The 20,642-nt window shown below is 39.0% G+C and overlaps 1 protein-coding gene across 6 annotated transcripts in view; it reads left to right on the top strand.

Moving 5' to 3' along the window:
* The window catches only part of TP73 (tumor protein p73), a 1,605,115-nt gene that overhangs the window by 1,572,801 nt on the left and 11,672 nt on the right, over positions 1-20,642 (top strand). For all 6 annotated transcript variants that reach the window (XM_044062957.1, XM_044062958.1, XM_044062960.1 and 3 more), the window contains one exon: positions 10,756-10,888. In XM_044062957.1, coding sequence (XP_043918892.1) covers positions 10,756-10,888 — 133 coding nt within the window. The remainder of the gene's footprint in view (positions 1-10,755; positions 10,889-20,642) is intronic.

The following is a 20,642-nucleotide window of genomic DNA, read 5'->3' as shown; positions in this document are numbered from 1 at the left end:
AAACTACGGCCCAAACTGCAGAATCCTATATAAACGCATTCTACGGACATCTCCAGGAATGCATGGATCATGCTATCCCAAACAAAACCAAGACCCAATCATCCAAAGGCAGGCGTCCAGTCTGGTGGACCCCTGCCATAAATAAACTGTACAACAGAAGGAGGAAGCTACTACATGATAGAGCAAAATCCCTAATAGGGAAGGCATCTCTGATCAGTACTACCAAAAATTACGATCCCTCATAAAATCCTCCAAGGCCAGCTTCGAGAGAAAAATTGCACAGGACACCAAAGACAATCATAAGGCTATTTTCAGTTATGTTAGAAACCTGGGATGCAACTCCCAGACTTGTTCTGAGTTGATTCTAAACGACAAAAAATACACTGAACCCACAGACATCGCCAATATCCTGGCAGACAGGTTCAGTGCAAACTTCTCCACCCCCCCCCCCAAAAGAGCAAGTATCTATCCCGGCAGAGGGCTGCCTCCCAAACATCTCTGATGCTCACGTGAATGCTGCCCTCTCCAAAGCAAAAAACACTGCTTCCATGGGACCAGATGGCGTCCCAGGTTGCGTCCTACATGAACTCCAAGAGGAACTAATCCCTCAAATAAAACAGCTATACAATTTCAGCCTCACTACGGGATATGTGCCCACAGAATGGTGTACAGCAACAGTGGTCCCACTCCACAAAGGTGGAGCCTCTACGGACCCTGGAAACTATCGTTCCATAAGCCTGACTAGATTAGTCTGCAAGGCTATGGAGAGGATCATCATGGAGCTCATAAACAAAGACATTGGGGACCTACAGACACTAGATCCTACTCAGTTCGGCTTTGTCAAGGGCAGATCCTGCCTTTTGAACCTGGTTGACTTCTTCGAAACAGTCACCAAAGCCATAGATGAAGGGAAGGTAGTCCACACAGCCTATCTGGACCTTGCAAAGGCATTTGACACAATACCCCACTCGGGCATCATAGATAAGCTATCCAGCTTAAATATAAACCCCTATGTCACAAGATGGGTCACAAATTGGCTCAAAGACAGAACCCACAGAGTGAGAGTTGCTGGAGCCATGTCTGACTCGAAACCGGTCACAAGTGGCATCCCACAGGGTTCTGTCCTGGGACCACTCTTGTTCGGTATATACTTTTCCGAGGTACAGGCAAACGTGGGAGGACTATGGCTCACCAAGTTCGCAGACGACTGCAAACTGGGCGCCATAATCAACTCTCCAGCTGACACAAACATCCTTCAAAAAGGTCTCACAGAGACAGATAACTGGTGCCAGCACCATGGTTCAAAGCTAAATGCCAAAAAATGTATAGTCATACCCTTTGGCAAAAACAATGTGCCCACAAATTACCACATAAACGGAAACCCATTAAGTACAGAGAAAGTTATTAGGGACCTGGGGACCCAAGTTGATAGCAATCTCTCCTTTGAAAACCACATTGCCAAAGTGGTTAGAAAGACCTTCTACATAGCCCACCTCATCACGAAGGGTTTCACATCTAGATCAAGAGAGGTAATTGTGCCCCTTTATTCATCCCTCATCAGGCCCATCATAGAATACAATGCCCCTTTTGGGATGTACCTTACCCGACACCTGCAGCAATTAGAAAGACCCCAAAAGTATCTCACCAAGAGGATCAAGGGTCTCAAACAGATGCCATATGCTGCTCGGTTAAAAAAACTCCAGCTCTACTCAGTTGCATACCGCTTACTTCGAGGCGATCTATGCCTGACATACAAAGCTATGTCAAATCCAGAATTAAAGGACATGCTCCACCTCAGTAAATCTAAATCCCTTAGAGCCACATGCTCGAGGGACTTGAACCTCAGCACAGAAATAAATAGAACTTGCTGGAGGGACAGGTTCATAACCCAGAGGCTCCCTCCGCTCTGGAATAGAATTCCAGTTCATGTGAGGCAGAGCACCTCACTGAATCTCTTCAAGAAGAATCTTGATAGGTGGATGGGGGATCGTAGGTTTGTCCCAGGGATTACTCCCGTGTCACTATTAGACAGAGGCACAGTAAACTAAACCTTAAAAAGGGCACAGTATACTCAAATCAAGGGGTGGCGTAAGCCATACAGAATCGGGCTAGGCTTATAATTGCCCCAGGGCAGATACCCTAGTATGAACCTATGAACATTCCAAAAGGGGCATTGTACTATATAATGGGTCTAATGAGTGTTGAGTAGAGGGGAGCAATGACCTCTTTTTTTCCTGGATGAGAACCCTTTTGTGATGAGGTGTGCCACGTATAAGGATTTCCTGACTACTGTGGCGATGTGATTATCAAAGGAGAGACTACTGTCCACCTGGGTCCCAAGGTCTCTTATCACACATTCAGCGTTAAGTAGATGGCCGCCTATGTGGTAGTTCATGGGTACAGAGTTTTTACCAAAGGGGATGACAATGCATTTTTTGGAATTGAGCTTGAGGCCATGGCTTTGACACCTGGCATCTGTCTCAGTGAGACCCTTCTGTAGGATGTCCACATCATTTGTGGACTGGACTGTGGCTCCTAGTTTGCAGTCATCTGTGAAATTTGTTAGCCAAAGGCTTTCTGTGTTAGCCTATACTTCAGAGAAGTAGATACCAAACAGGAGAGGTCCTAGGTCTGAACCCTGGGGTACGCCACTTATCACTGGTTTGAAGTCAAATTTGGAGTCTGCAACTTTTACAATGTGGGTTCTGTCAGTGAGCCATTTGGCAAACCATCTTGTGATGTAAGAATTTATACCTAGTTTAGTGAGTTTATCTATAATTCCAGATTGGGGGATGGTGTCGAAAGCCTTGGCGAGGTCAAGATAGGCTGTGTGAACCACCTTACTCTCGTCTACAGCTTTGGTGACTGCCTCAAAGAAGTCGATCAGGTTTAGGAGGCATGATTTGCCTTTCACAAACCCAAACTTGGAGGGGTCCAGAGTTTGGAGGTTACCAATGTCTTTGTTTATGAGTTCCATGATGATACGTTCCATGGCCTTACAGACCAGGCTCATCGGGCTAATAGGGCGATAGTTCCCGGGATCAGTGGTGGCTCCCCCTTTGTGGAGTGGGATAACTGTTGCTGTGTGCCATTCAGTGGGCACAAAGCCTGATGTGAGGCTATGCTTGAACATGGTGCTTAGGTAGAGAGCCAGTTCATTCTGAAGTTTGTGTAAAATGCAGCCTTGGATGTTGTCCGTTCCCATGGATGCTGTTTTTTTTTGGCTTTACAGAGTGCAGCTTTTACCTGCATAGTTGTGATTACAGGGACTCTGCATTCTTCCTGTATAGATATGGGCCCTTTAGGGGGTGAGAGGGGGGTAAAGTTAGCACTGAACCTGTCTACCAGGATGTTGGCAATATCAGTTGGTTCTGTAATTTTTGTGCCGTTGTGCTGTAACTCAGAGCAGATCTGGGTGTTGCCATTGAGATTCCTGACATGCTATAGAATGCTTTGTGGTTGACCTTAGAATCAGTGGTGATTTTGTTTTAGTAGCTAGCTTTGGAGGATCTTATAACGGATCTTAGCTTCTTACTGAGGCTGACCAGGGAGCTCCTCCACTCATGAGATTTTACTCTCTTTTGCAACAATTCCTTCCTTTTTTTGTAGAGTTTGTTCATGGCAGGGGACCACCAAATTGTCTTCCTTTTTTCGGAGGATAGCATCTTGGTTCTGTTTGGGATAGCAAGATCCATGCACTTGTGTAAGTGCTTATGGAGTGCCTTTGTGCAGGATTCAGCCGTCGTAACTGTATTGTCCATCTGCATGGGTGTCATGAAGTTCGCCACTTCTGTCTTAAGAAGCATGAAGTTGGCTTTGGAGAAATTTTTTACCATGGTTTCCTTAATGGGGGGGGGGGGTACAATGTGGGTATCTAGGGTGATTAGATTATGGTCGGATCTGACCAACGAGGAATTGACTTCAGGTGTGGAACACCAGTCACTCATGCTGGTAATGACTAGGCCTAGGATATTGTTGCCCCTGGTGGGGGTGTGGATAGGTTGATCCAGGGCATTGGTTGATCAAAAGAGTTGGTACATGAGTAGTTTTCCCAGTTAATGGTGGGGTAGTTGAAATTGCCCATTATTAGGGTGTTTGGTTTAACCCTAATATTTTCCAGTATATCAAGAAAAGAGGAGTGAGAATCCTGGGGCATGGTGGGGATCTGTAGCAGGCTACAATTTGGATTGCAGTTTTGCCCAGAGTTGGTTGCACTTGGATAACCTTGAATGCATTATGCTGAGCAACTAGCCTGGAGGTGTGGATATCCTTAATGAATATGGACACACCTCCACCTTTGGTGTTCCGGTCCAGATTAGATGGCTGAAAAGTGTGGTATGAGTTATAGCCTGCTAATGCAGGGGTGCCCTCTGGATCTTGAACCAGGTCTCAGTCACTGCACATATATCGATGTTCTCCATTTTAAGGAGGGGCCTCGAGGGAGTGCATTTTGAGATTTAGACTTGTCGCTTTGACTAGCATTACCCTCAGTTTTTGCTTGCCTGTTCCTGTTATGGTGGTGAATTTGTCATTTGAACCTTGCCTAAAAAAGGCACTATAGGGGCAGCAAGAGCTTTAGCCAGCATCCAGAATCCAGGGGTGACAGGTACAGGCCATCTTTGGCAGAGCATTGTGGTCTGTCGACCTTGTCATCCCAGGCAGATACTGGAATCCTTTAGAATGACACCAGAAGCTTAGAAAATTGTTGAAGTCAATAATTTTGTCGTTGTACTGCGGTATCATTCTGGGTGATGGCAGGATGCTACTCAGGGCTAGGGTCATACCTGCCTGGGCTACAAGATCGGAGAGCTCTTCCATGTCTCTTTTCATGTAGTCCAGGGAGGTACATCTCAGGTCATTCACACCAACATGGACAATGACAGAGTCATATTTGTACTTGTTGTGGAGTGACCTGAGTGCATGGGTTATGTGGTGGATCCTGGCACCCGACAGGCAGCTGACAGTAACCTTCTCCTTGTTTAGCCTGGTGAGTGGGACATCAGTGTGCCTGACTATAGAGTCACCTATGACTAGTGTGTTGGGTACATTGTTTTGCCTTATGGGCTGTGGTTGAGTGGCACACAGAGTCTGTGGGCTATGTGTCATTTGGGTTGTGTTGGGGGTTGGAGGTTGATTGCGTTTCTGCTTTGGAGGTCTCTGTTGCTTGAGCAGGTTATAATTGAGAGCCTCCGCGAATGTTTTTGTGTTTCTATGTGTGGATTTTGGTGGTGTAGGTTTAGTGGGACTATATGATGAGTGTGGTGTGGTGCAAGTGTTTACCTTCTCCTCTTGACTGTCAAGTTCAGTCTTGGATGGAGAGAGCTTTACCTCCAGTTTGGCTAGATAAGTGCATCTCTCACAGGTTGTAGTGTTGGGTGGTAGGAGGAGAGGGTTGTCTGTGTACATGAGGCAAATGCTACATTGCCCCAAGACACCCAGATTCATCAGATAGGTGATAACACTGGGAGCGGACCCTTGGACATGCCTAAATAAAAAAAAAAATTCCTCTAGACAAATGAGGAAAGTGAGTACAAGAGCTGTTTTTCTCTAAGCAAATGAGGAAAGTAAGTACACAAACTGTTTTCCTCTAGGTAATGAGGAAGGTTAAGTGCTGTAGTAATTTGTAGCTTATTTAGTGCTTACAACAAGTTCTGAACAAGTGCTGAACATGAATAAGCAAATTCAAGTGCTAAAACCAAGAATCTGTATCTGAAGTAGACTAGTTACAGGAAAGTAACAAGTGCAAATGCAGTTTTTAAATCAGAATAACTACAATTTCTGGGCCAGAAACCACTCCTTGTGTGGTGCATAGGTTGCCTAGTGCTTACCACTCCCACTGATAAGCTAGCAGGCTTCCCTCCAACACAGATGGGCTTGGGGGACTCAGAAGCTTACACACAGTCCTGGCTATAGCAAATCTGTATCTGGACTAGAATATTTACAGGAAAGGCAGGAAACAAGTGTAATTTTTTTTGTTAAGTTAAGCAGAGCACAGGGAGAGTCTAGCAAAGGTTTTTTTTGTAAAGGAAAGGGAGAGAGGAGAAGCAGAAGATAATTCAAGGTTAGGAAACTGAGTGGGTTGGCCTTCTCAAATGTTCTCTCTGTATTAGGTAGAATGAGCTAATGACACTAGACTGAGATGAGTGTCCCAGATCAAATTTACAGTAGGGGCGGGCAACTGCAAAGCCACCAAGTATAACGCCAAGATACCAACAGGGAGGGAGGGTGGAGAACAATACTAAACCTAGTAGCCTACAATCATTTAGACAGTAAACACTACAGAAATGTTTATCACAGCAGAAGAACAGCAGTGAGCCACAAAATGAAAGTTTTAAGCAGATAAAAGAGCAAGGAAACTCTACAGAATGCTTTTAACAGTAAACAAATCAGTTATATGATACACTCTTTGGTAGAAAATCAGAACAAACAAATAGGTGCTTAACAAGTAGAGAAAATATCAGGTCCTGTAAGGCAGACAATTTTAGTATAACCATGCAGATTAGTTAATAGCAATAAAATATAGTAAAAAAGTTTGCAGCAGGCAATAAAAAGTGCTATATATAAATTGCTAGAAGCAATAACTAGTAGAAATAAGCAAAAAAAAAAAAAAAACAGGATAGTTATTGTTATATATCTCGGATCAGAGTTGTAGTCAGTGCCCCTCCTCCACTTGGCTCAGTGTGTATAGGCAGAAATCCTCTCAAAGTTAGGACTTAAATACCAGAAGATACAACCTTAAACAATTTTTTTAAAAAAAAAGCTCAAAATAGCTTCCAGAGTTAAATATGCTAGAAAATATGAGCTCAAGAAGTGATAAGGCCTTTGAAATAAGAATTTAGTCTTATAAAATGCCTGAGCAGTTTTTTTATGCAAAATGCCATGCTGAGTGCATGCTTATCTAAGTAACAATGCATTGCTACCCATGCACAAGGCAATTCCTGAATTGCTCCAGTCATAGGTATATATGCTATTTATCATTTCTGTTAATTTTTAAATAATACTACTGTCTCAGCCTTTACCATCATCTCAAAAGATATGTAGCAATTGTTCAGTTCTGAAGAGTTCATAGAAAAATTAACTGCACAGTAATTTCATTTTACAACCCCTACCAATGGAATTCAGATTGTGGTAGCTACATGCTTGAATTTATGGATTTAATTATTTTTGTCTCTTACCTTGATATATTTATAGGTCTTGCTATTTCTGTTTCTTATCTTGATATACAAATATATATATATATATATATATATATAGAGAGAGAGAGAGAGAGAGAGATGTGTGTGTGTGTGTGTGTGTGTGTGTGTGTGTGTGTATATATATATATATATATATATATATATATATATATATATATATATATATATATATATGGGATCCATGTACTACATCGAATTTACGTTTCAACAAAATGTAAATTCGTGAGTGCACTTTGACAAAAGTGCATTTTGTCAAAAATGCACTTTCGTGTGAAGATAAAAATAAAACAAAAATTAAAAAAAAGAAGAAATAAAAACATGCAGTTTGCATGTCACCTTAGTTGTACATCAATGTTTAGTGTTGATGTACAACTAAGCAAACTAGTGCTGAGACTGTGGTACAGTAGGAATAAAGGAATATTCCCTTTTCCCCACTGTAGTGCAATCTCAGATTGAGAATATTAAAGTAGGGGGGTGTGGGGGGCACAAGATGTTTTTTGGGGTGTTTTTCTTTGGGTTAGCCGATCCAGTGGCTATACTTCAGCTAAAGTGCAGTTTTGTTGAAGTGCACTTTCGCTAAAGTGGGGATCTACTTTTCTTATTCGAACAAGTGTAATTTCAATGAAGAAAAGTAGATCCATATATATATATATATATATATATATATATATATATATATATATATATATATATATATATAAGGGAGAGTGACTTTGGTCAAACCTATATTTAGCGAACATTTGTTTGGTTGACATAATTTGGCCAGGTAAGCAAATGGTCAACAGGTATGTGAGACTGCAAAATTCTTGTGGTGGAGAATATGCCTTTCCCCAATGTAGTGTGATCTCTGAGTTAGTGTATGTAATTATCAGGGGATGTGTTTGTAATTTGTATGCTCTGAGGATATATCTTAGAGAAAGTGCATTACGGTGTTTATATTGTGTTGTTGACATTTTTTGTTGACTTTCAGAACATCAACGTACTGAAGCTGTAGTTACTTTTGGTATACTCATACTGAAAACAGTTCACTGTTATCGTAGAAATAATCCAGTCAATAGAGTAAATAAATAAACTCTAATATATATATATATATATATATATATATATATATATATATATATATATATAAAGAGAGAGAGCGGTGATTGTCATTTATTCTGTTGAAAGTTTATTTACTCATGACATTTTTTTAGTGTTAAAAAGGTGAGTGGTACAGTTTGTCGAATTACATTATACTTAAGTTGATAAAAACTGTGTATAATGCAATTTGTATGTTTTTTTCTTGCTTTACAGTTGTGCAACCATGGAGTGTGTATATAAGTTCCAGCAGTGCTGGTGCAGAGCCCCCCACACACATTAAAGTATTTTTTAAACATTTATTTGTGTTTATTATTTGTCTGTTTTATTTTTAGGATAAGGAGAGTGATAATCACAAATTTAAACATATTGTTTACGTTTGTGATGATTAGGTTTCAGTGTATTTGATCAAAGATGAAATTGGACAGTGTTCAGTGTTTTGTTTAATTCATCGGCAAGCAAGCAATAATGCCTGACATGGTGTGTGTTAATGTGTAATTAACGCCCGCCCAGGGGTGTTATGACATTAATACACACCATGGAGGGTATTATTGCTCTTAGACAATGGGCTGTCTGTAAAATTGTGTGTTTTACTTATTTATTTTTTAAGTACTACATTATTTTTTATATATTTTTAATGAAAAATAGCTCCTCCGCCTACTGTTTCATATGTTGTATGTTAATAGTGTTGGAGGAAGCATTTTACATCAGATATATATAAAAAATAATATAGTGCTTACAAAAAGTTATAAGCAAGTGAAACACAATAATTTTATATATAGCCCATGTTCTCTCCCATACACACATATACAGTCTCTTCTGCTTTCACACGCATACAGATACACAGACAGTCTTCTCTGTTTTCATACAAGATTGGTATCACCCTCTTTCTCAGTCTCTCAGTCTCCAACTGTTTTCATACACACATTCAGACTCACTCTCTCTCGATCTCTCTCATAGGCAGTCTCCTCTGCTTACATACATGTATTTACTCACACATCACTCTCACTTTCTCTCTCACTCTCTCTCTCTCTTTCTCTCTCTCTGTCACACACACACACACACACACACACACACACACACACACACACACACACACACACACACACACACACACACACACACACACACACACACAGTATCTCTGCTTTCATGCACGTATTCACGCACATATGCAGACAGAAACATAAACAGACTCTTCTGTTTCATTCAATCAGTCGCTGTCTCCCTCTATCACATACATGCATACACTGTCACACACACGCTGTATTTTATTTGTTTTTTTTCTTTTTTTTATTTTACCCTCGCTAAACAGCAAAAGTGCTGCTTAGTGAGTACAAAATAACGGCTCGCTTACTCTCACTTTCACTAACATGCATGCATACACTCACACACAGACATAAACACACACAGACACACGCGTATCTTATTTGTTGTCTTCCTTTTTATATTTTACACTTGCTTCTTCTTCTCTTTCGGCTGTTCCCATTAGGGGTCGCCACAGTGGATCATCTGTTTCCATTTCTTCCTGTCCTCTGCATCTTGCTCTGTCACACCAACTACCAAGCATGTCCTCTCTTACCACATCCATAAACCTTATCTTAGGCCTTCCTCTTTTCCCCTTACCTGGCAGCTTCATCCTTAACATCCTTTTCCTAATATACCTGGCATCCCTCCTCAGCACATGTCCAAACCAACGCAATCTCACCTCTCTGACTTTGTCTCCAAACCGTCCAACTTGAGTTGACCCTCTAATATACTGATTTCTAATCCTGTCCATCCTTGTCACACCCAGTGTAAATCTTTCCATCTTTAACTCTGCCACTTCCAGCTTTGACTCCTGCCATTTTGTCAATGCCACCGTCTCCAACCCATTACACTCGCTAAACAGCAAAAATGCTGCTTAGTGAAATAATGGCGGCTGTTCCGTTTACTTAGCTCAAGCTCCATGACAGCTTGATAAGCTGCCATTAAGCAGCAGACTCATTTTTCACCGGGCATTACTTGTACATTAATACCCTGCTTGAGAACTCTCATTCTCCAATCAGGGTATTGATGTACAGTTTGCCCATTGTCTAATGAATGGTAATGTACGTGTGTGTGTGTGTGTGTGTGTGTGTGTGTGTGTGTGTGTGTGTGTGTGTGTGTGTGTGTGTGTGTGTGTATGACTCTCTCTCTCTCTGTATATATATATATATATATATATATATATATATATATATATATTTATACACACACACACACACACACACACACACACACACACACACACACACACATATGTATTGAATTTTTTGTTTACTATCCCACTGACAAATCTTTTGGAGAAATGGTGTTTCTAGCTTAGAATTTTGTTTCTCCCATTCCATTTCATTCCAGTGTAAGGTTTCCTTCACTAGTTGTGTGACAGAGTATCTGTAGGAAAGATTGCTTTATATCCACTTTTTTCCTCTAAGGAGTCTTCATTTTTTCCATTTTTTAGGGCCTGGAATGCTGAACAGCCACCACATACAACAGAATGGAGAAATGAACGGTGGGCATTCATCACAGTCAATGGTATCGGCACCTCACTGTACACCACCTCCACCATACAATCCTGACCCTGGCCTCATCAGGTATCACATTTTCTGTCATAACGGCTTACTGATAATATTTGTTTGTTATCTTTGTTGAATGTGTGATTGTAATGAGCCCCTTAGCAACATATTTGTCATAACTTCAAAATCTCTTTGGAAGCTTAAGAGATGTGAAGCTAAAGGAGTTATTTGAGCATTCCTTAAATTCTTGCACTGTCACTATGCCAGTGGCTAATGACACATCCGTACAGTGGTGTGTTGGGTGTAGACCACAACACTATTTACTAAAAGAAGATTAGTATGGGAGTCCTCACATCAAAGTATTTTAAGTGACTAATGGCCAAGCATTTTGAGGAGGACTGGTTCTGCTAAGAGAGAAACTGGTATCATAACTAAGTGAAAAATCATTTTCATGGGAGACACAAGTACTGGGAATGAAAGGCATACAGTTTTTGGCAGAATCTTTTTTTTTTTTTTTTTTGGAACCAATATACCTTAGTTTGGCAGTCAGTTTCTGTGATCATTTCAGAGAGCAGGAGCATTAATGGTAGGAAATATGTATTAATTTTTGTGCCAATTTGTTTGCAGTAGACATGCATAGAAGCATGAGATATCACTGCATGATCCACTCCAACTAAGGAATAGACAGTCCATCCTCATTCAAAGTCACTTTCCCCTAGCATTAATACAAAAACCTCCCCTCATGTCTATGTACTGACATCATCTTCCCTGGTTCTCATAGAGTAAATTGCTGAAGAGACTATAGGTCAGTGGTGTAGTAAGAGCTTAAAGGTAAACTCCACCTTGGAACTCAAAACTGTTTTTTTATATTTGAGTTCCGCTGTGGTGACCCCTAACCGGGAAAAGCTGAAAGACACACACACACACACTCTGAGCTATTGTAGTGCAATAAAATCACTCTGTGCATCTTTTTAAATTTAAATTATAATTTAAATTTGAATTTTAATGTTTTACCACACAATGTGGCCATCATATGGCCTGCCATACTTATGTGATCTTGTTTTATTGCTTTGAATTCTGATTTCCAGAACCTATTTTATGTCACTTTATAAGAGTCATGCTAGGCATAAGGAGTTAAACTCTGTTTTTCTCCCATTTAGGTAAAATGGTAATGAATCACAGCATCTAATATGGATTTTGGAACCTGAATTTTTACTTTTTCACAATTTACCCTGTACTGAAGTCTCCTGTTAATTTCTAACATGCTAATATGATCTTGTTTTACTGCTTTGCCTTGTGGTTCCCAGAACCTATTTCATCTCCTGTTTATATAAGTCATTTTAAACATAAGGAACTGAGGTTCTTGTTCCTTCCTTTTATGTAGAATGGAAGTAGTGTGAGTTACAGGCATCTTACACAGCTTCTAGAACCTGATTGTTTTTACTTTTTGCCTGATTTGCTCCGTTTTATGTTAACTAAGAGGTGCTCTGACCTATTACCAGTAATTGCAAAGCCTCAGAAAACATAAAGTAGCTAAATTGTATTGTTTTCTAAGGTTGTAGGTTGTAGTCCCACAAGTATTGACAGATCTTCACCCACATACTATTCTGAGAGTGTCAAAAGTGTCATTACTCCAGGAGCTCTAACTGACAGCTGTCATTCCAAAGAAATTGTAAGAGACATGCAAACTGATTCTGCTAGTCTCTAGTGTCTGCATCAGTGTGATCAATGCTTTTTTTTTATCCTGAATATTGTAGAAATGTGCTGTATTTGCTCAAATGTATTTTACTTTTATAACTTCAGTCATGTATTTTGCTTTTATTACTTTTGTAATGTTAACTCTACCCTTACAATATAGCAAAGCTCTTTGACATAGGGATAACATTCTGATCTTGAATTTATGAGTTTTTTCTACAGCACAGATGTCTTCCTTCATTTCCTTTTCCTACATTTCTGCTGCCAAAGAGCTACCCCTTGATTAGTTACACTGTAGCATACTAAAACTTTGTCATAATGTAATCTTTCAGCATACCATCATTAATAGTTACTTTCTGTGCTGTGCATAAGATTAAAACACTACTGTCTGGAAAGATGATGCGCTTTCTGGAAAAAATACCTCCAACAAGTGAATCACTGTCCAAAACGATGTGGTCGAGTATGCACACTGATACTGTTTTTCTTCCTCTTTGCAACAAAGGCAGGGAAAAAGGTCCCACAACACTGTAGGCAGTTCTTTTTAATAGCAGTTGCTGATACCAGCAAAAATGAAAACTGTCTGTGTAAGAGTCTGCACAGTACCAGACAGGAAAACCTACAGATTCCCTTATCTATGGTATGTCTTGGAGGTAGAGAAAAATTGTGTGCGTTTAAATTGCTGTACAAAGGAAGCTCATTAAAATTTCACCTCAACCGATAATTAGTAGTCACACAGCCTCAAATGATAAATTGCCTTTGCCCTACATAATGGGTCGGAACCTCTAATCAGCTAGCCACTTTGTAAGCAGATGCAGTCATGGTACAGACAAAGGAGACCCACTGCAGTGGACTGATCTTCACTGCCTTGAACTGCCCTTCTTCAGGAAATGCCATATATGCAGGCATTTGATTTCTTTTTCCCCACATCACTGAGCAGGCAAGATGTACAGTGATAAACAGTGCCTGTTCCTACATTAAAGCATAAAGCTAAAATTCCTACGATTACCTGTAAGGGCCATGGGAGCCAGTCACATCTACGATTAGAAGTATCACTGCCAAACCCTTTTCTTTTGCACAGTTCTAGTTACCTGTACCAAGTTAGCTTCCATGGTGAAACAAAGGTATTCTTCTTGTCTGGCCGCTATGGAGCAAAATTACTTGCTAGAGAATTTTCCAGCAGGTTAGGTTTGGTCAAAGAAGAAAGAAGCCTGGAGACAATTCATTCCAAATCAGTCCTTTATGCAGGTAAACACTTTCGGAGACTGTGTTGAACTGAGCTGTAATTTATCGTGAACAATGTAAGGTGGGCAGTAATCTCAACTACGCCCCCTAGGTGTGCCTTAATTATGGGAGGGGCCAAGGGGGGTATCCTTTGGGAATTTAGGACTGCCCTTCGTCCTTAACCCTTAAGGTGCTGGTATAATGGTAAAAATACTAACATAACATAAAGAAAGTCATGTCTTGTTTTATTAAACTTATCAAACCTAGTAGAATGGGTCATTATAGTTATGTATAAATCGTTTAGAAGACTTAAGCAGTAGTCATCAGTTTTTCAGTCCATCTGGATATTTGTGAATTATATGCATATTAAAAAACACATTTGCCAATATTTTTTCAATAAATTAGTAATATTAAAAAACGCATTTGCCAATAATTTTTCAATAAATTAGTAAGTTGTAAAAGCAGCAAGTTTTCTATGAGGTCTACAGTAAATATTAAAAAGTGCTTTCACTGCAGAGGTGCTTCGTCAGATCTGCCTATCTGGATAGGAGGGTATATTCCAGGGAATGATAGTGAGCCCATCAAACTACAAAATGAAAAATAACTATGAAAAGACAAAAAAAAAATACAAAACATTATATCAGAAGTGGTCTCTCTAGGTTTACCAAAAAGGAAGTCAAACTGTATCTGGGTTGTGTTTGCCATGTCCACAAATGTATCTTCTTAGATTTTCAAAGGCCTGAGAGACAAGCTTTGGCTGCATTTAATTAAAGAGCTTCTCGATATTGTAGGTCCCTGGTGCCGAAATTGAAGCCAGAGGGTTATTGGGCCAGAGAAAAGACAAATCAGCTGTGTCTTAAAAGTAAGGCATTTATCATTGGTGGGTAGGTGTGGGTCTAAACATAGCCCATTCAGTTTAAGCCAATTAGTCCATCCAGGCTGCACAAAAAGGAGGAACCATTGTGTATTCTTGAAAAACCCCTGAAGAATCACTGACTGTCGATCAACTTTTGAATGATTACAAACCACAGTCACACCATGTGTGTGGCATATTATAACAGCTGGGAAATAATTAATGGAGGCTTGAGGAAGGAAGTATGAGTGCTAAACAGAGAAGTCTGTTATATTTATGTTTATTTTATTTTATTTTTGCTTTAGGATCAACCTGATGGCTTTTATAAAACACTGAGATCCATAAAGTACAAGTGAGGCTTTTTTGCGCTTTAAATAAAGTTGTGAGTAATTTCTAACTGTAAGCCACCCACATGTGTGTGGCATCTTAGTGAGACAAACAGACATTGAGATGTAAATTATGCTCAAAAGGCAATGTGCTGTACAGCTTCTAACTTGTAAATTAAAAACGCTATCCATCCACGTGTGTGTGTGTGTGTGTGTGTGTGTGTGTGTGTGTGTGTGTGTGTGTGTGTGTGTGTGTGTGAGAAGGTAAATGAAATTTAGCTTTTGTTTAAAAGGCACTGCGCTGCCAAGCTTATAACATAATCTGACTGCCTAAATTAGTATTAAAATTTTATTGTGAGTCTAAGGGAAAATCTAAGAAGGATATGGAAAGGTATGCTGTGGGGGGGGGGGGGTTGCAAGGGAATACGGGACATTATTAGGCCAAGCAGTCCTCATGTCCATGGCTAGCAAATATGGAGACAGAGGGAGCAAACAATGTATGGCGTGTCTGTACATGAATAATTACATTTTAAAATTGAGGGATTAAATGTGAAATGTGGTCATGTGGAAATACGTTATCATTGAAAATAAAGTTAGTAAAACAGACAGAGTCAGCGTGAACAGCTAATTATTTTACTGTCTACCTGCATGAAAATTGGCAAACTGAGAGCTAGAAAAATCCCCACTGCTACTTTCTGGTTTTCAATAAAACAAGACCAGCAAAAATAAGCACTGTGTGTGTGTGTGTGTGTGTGTGTGTGTGTGTGTGTGTGTGTGTGTGTGTGTGTGTGTGTGTGTGTGTGTGTGTGTGTGTGTGTCTTCTTGGGAGGGGTAAAAAGATGGACCAGAGGAAGGTGATGGTTAAATGTTGTGGCCAAGCCTGGATACAGAACCTAAAAAATAATCTGTGGGAGGTGAGGTATCTTGCCCTGCATATAGTCCATTAGTTATATTAGGAGATTAATGTCAGTATTAACTAGGTTGAATTAATAGTAATAATAATGATAATAGTAATAATAATAATAATAATAAAGAGAAAAGACAAAAGAAACAGTATGAAGTCAGATTATCTAAAATTGAAAATTAGGGATTAAAAAATTGAATCACTACCTTATCACCTTTTGAGTCCATATATACCTGAGGTCCGTGGAAACAAAATGACAGTTGAACATTAAGCTTATTCCCCATTGGGTCCATATTGACCTAAAGTATTGGGGATCTTAGGGATCCCGAAATGTGTTCAATAGTATAAATGATGGTCCAGTTTATTTAGATTTAGTATGCAGTTAATAGACACTGATGTGTTTAGGCCAGGGTATTTTTTGGCTTAGAGCCTGATTTGCCATTCAAATTCCATTTTTTCTAGTCTGTCATTGGTTTTGCCTTCATATGGCTCTCTGGTGAGCTGTTTCATGATGAAGAAGGAAAACTTGTTGTGTTATCCTTCATGTGATTCACTAAAGCGCTATTGGGTGAGTCCTGTCTGATGTCCATGAAATGCCTTGCAATCTGAGTTTGAAGTTTATTGATAGTTTTACCAATGTAAAAAGCCTGGCATTTTTGACACTGTGCTCTGTAGACAACAAACTCGGTGCTGCAGTTTCTGTAGGATTTACATCTGTGAATTTTTTTGTTATTGTAATTCACATACCCACATGCCCCAACTTATTTCATATATTGCTTGCCTACCTGTCCCACCATTCCATACTTAAGTATTGTTTGCTTTTTACATCTTTAAGATTACTAGCCACGATATCTATTCATCCACTTGTTTACACAAGCCACGGACTGTTATCCCCTCACGAGCTACCCTGATCTTTACTTTTTTCCTCATCATTCTCTTCAGCCACATTATTTTAGGCAGCTGTGGCAGCCTCATGCAGATGCTAATTCCACACAGGAACTCTCTGAACAATATTATCACTTTCTGATCTCATCCTTCTCAACCTTTCTATATCAACACCCCATCACTCCTGCCATAGGAGGTCTTACCATTTTAGGCCAGCATTTCTACCTATTTGATAATATATTACCTCTTTTACCAATGACCTGCATTTTTCCCTTCCTGTACAATATATGGAAGACCAATTAAATTTAGAATTTATTCATGTCATTGAGAAGCAACTGACCTAAGTGACCATATAAGGGAAATATAGAATAAAGAAGTTATACTACACTAAAACCTATTCCAAGCACTGTCACTTAGGTCAGTAATAATTATTGATTATGAACTGGAATTTCAATGACAAACCAGGAAAAGCCCAAATTTGTGAGATGGGATGTCCAAAAATATATTTCCATTTCCATGACTGAGCTGTCACAATTATTCTTTGTCTTTTTCCTTTTTTCTGCCTTTTGACCATCTAGCCTATGTCAAACTTGCCCATTCATTCCCAGTCTTCGGGATGACAGCTGGGTACAGCATGGCTGGAATCTAGGCAGCTATGAAGGATTATTTTTGTGCCATAGTCACACCAGTTAGAAACTGATGTGGACAGTGATGTCACTGCTAAAGATTACTTAGTGTACCCACCACATATGCATTCTCCAACCAATATGTTGGTGAATGCTACTGCTAATTGCATAGTAGAACCAAGGCCACATCTCTGGTCTTTCTGCTTTATGAAGCCCATAAGTCCCTGCTTGCTTAGCAGCAGGTATAGCAGATAAACAGGCATCCTTCCCTTCAGGTTGGCTTTGTTCCATCACCCCCATTTGTCCCTGCCAACTCCTTCATCTCCCAGGCTAACAAATGAACATATGTTGTATGGGTGACAATCAGGGCATTATCCATCTCACCATGAATCTGGCTAGTCACAGTAATTTTTCTGTGAAGTGGATATTCTTTTCCAATCTCCTATGGAGGAGCCCCCCCCCCCCCACCGCACACATATCCTGTAATTATTACCAGCTTGTTAGCCCACTGCATTTTGGGAAAAAAGTGATGGAGCAACAGTAGAATAATAACTTCTTATACAATCTGCTTAAAAAAAAGAAAAAAAGAAATTGCATGGATCGTCTTCTACAAATGCACATCTCCCTAGTTATTTAAATCATGACAGTAAAGTATTTTATAAACAATGAAAAAATAAAAATAAAATGCAGAGTATGAAATATACATTGTTATAAAATTCAACCACAAACAACAAACTTATGGCATTTCAGGTTAATATCATGTGAAATAAATACTTCTAGCCTACACAAAACACATTAGAAGCCACATTGCCATTGAAAAAGCCATTTAACTATATACTTACAATCACACAGTTGGGGGTAATCAAATAGTTCATACACTTTCAGTTCACAGATTCACTGTATATACCCTGGGCATCAAACTAGCACAGACACTCAAGAGAGATATAAGCTGATGAAAAGGTACATCTCATTTTCAAATACCATTTTCAAGTCTTTTGATTGCATCCCTGCAACTCTGTCTTAAATTTTGTTTCACACTCCACCAGTGTCATTAGTACATATTTATTTTCTCATTGGTTAACACTAGATTTTCTGAGATTAATTCATATGATGAGTAGAAATACTTCCTGGATTACACGATTAAGCATGTAACAGTAATGGTGTAATGGGCACATTGTAATACTTAAATGATAATTAAAAAAAGGAGCTCACAACCCAGAATGTTACTAAACTGCATTTCATTAAATGACAAACATTTGCCCTGTGGCTGTGGCTTCCTCAAATGTAAAGGGAGATTAAATTGATGCATGTTTTATGACAATGAAACATATAACAGTGTGGCTATCCATATTTTAATAATGCAAATCACTGAGATGTTCTAAGATTTACTGTTTAACTTTTCATTTTGTTTTCTGCTACATAAACTTTTTTTATGAGTAGCAATAGCATATATAACTTCAGAATAACAATGTAAGTACTGTATAATACAGAATTCTTATCCGTTTAACTGACGTTACAATGCTGACAATTCACTTTATTATAGTTTCCTAGTGTCTAACCTGCTGGTCATAAAGTGATTATGCATCAATTTATCTTGCATATTTTACTTTTATGAAAACAATTTTTGGATACTTTAAGAAAATCATTGCTTATATATGATGCTCAGGGCATGAATTAATTGGACATCTACAAATGGTAGATTTCCTTTTCAGAAAATATAATTTACGTAATTCTCTAACCCAAAAACTAGCTTTTGTAATTACAGTGTCTTAATCTGCCTACAGTATTCAACATTTATTCTTCTATATCTTGTTCTAAATTGCACAGTCTTTCTGCCTCTAACTTTTCCCAATATGGGACAGAAACAATCCCTGGGATGGTCACTAGTGGCATGCAGAAGATTGTTAGAAGCTATACTTTTTTCCTGAATAATTTAAATGTATGCTCTTGAGAAAAATTAAATTATCAACAAAATGAAAATAATGCCTTGTATGAAAGACATTCCAAGTTTAATGATTCAAATATATCTTCTCAAAATAACCCATAAAATAGTTAGCATATGAAGCAGTACTTCCTTTCATTACTGTTTTCTATTTAAGTTGCAAATGCTACTATAAATTTAAAGTAAAAAAGGTCAGAAAAAACACAACACCTCTACTAAATAGTTAATCTGAAGAAAATAATTTTTAAAATGTTATTTCTATAAACCCATTCTCATGTCTTATGATACTGTAAAGGTTCTGGGCAAAAGAAAAAAAAAATAGAACTGTAACAAGAAATTACAAGTGCAAGACTTTTTTTTTAAGTGGAAGATAGCAAGCAGAAAATCAGCAGTCCTATAAGTGAGTGCAGCAGCAGTTACCAATACCACCTGCCCAGAGACAGACAAACACACAAACTTCACAACTACTGCAAAGTCTTTGTACAGAGCTCTCTCACACACACACACACACACACACACACACACACACACACACACACACACACACACACAGACAGACACACACACACACACACACACACACACACACACACACACACACACACACACACACAGGGATAACAGTACTGTCTGTCAGCAAAGCGCTAATATATACTACTGTGGCTATTATTTATGCATTTGTTCATTGGATCTCAATCATTCATCTGAGATATATGCAGTCAAAGAAGCTGTATTTGGTGGACATAGCTGTGTGTCTGTGTATGTGAGCACACATATGACTTTATGTGTGAGTGTAGGTGAGTCTTTGTGTCATGTCTTTGAATTTCTGCATGTATGTGCTTGCATATGATTGTGTGTATGTATGTGTAACTGTTATTGAATACTTACATAATGTTTGTGTTTTAGATGTAAAATACTTCCTCCAAAAATTACATATCCCTATATCAACATTGAAACATTAAACCAAAACTATTTTCTATTAATAATATAAAAAATATAAACAACTACAAAATAACTTAACAGATAATCTTTTTTTTAAGTGCACTAATGCCCTCCAGGGTGAGCAAAACAGGAAAGTAACAAAACAAAATCAGGGGTGGGAGGCCCTCTGCCCCATGGGCGGTCCATTATTTTCCTGTAACACCCCCCATTGGGCATTATTGCATGCATACTGTTCAAGCTAAGCTCTTCCCATTGTACTGTATACCCCTAAACTGCTGGGCATCCAGGAGATTTTAGTAGTCAAGAAATGCTACCATAAGACCTTTTTAATATTTTTTCTTATTTTGTTGGTCGCAGTTCTTCTATGACAAGCTGTACATCTGTCCCCTCCATGGGAAAAATGGTCAGTGTATTTAGTACTCTATGAGGGTAAGAGCT

Source organism: Protopterus annectens, chromosome 2.part1 (assembly GCF_019279795.1).
Source record: "Protopterus annectens isolate FY-2018-M chromosome 2.part1, PAN1.0, whole genome shotgun sequence".
NCBI classification, from domain to species: Eukaryota; Metazoa; Chordata; order Ceratodontiformes; family Protopteridae; genus Protopterus; species Protopterus annectens.
This window is presented reverse-complemented; position numbering and strand designations above follow the sequence as displayed.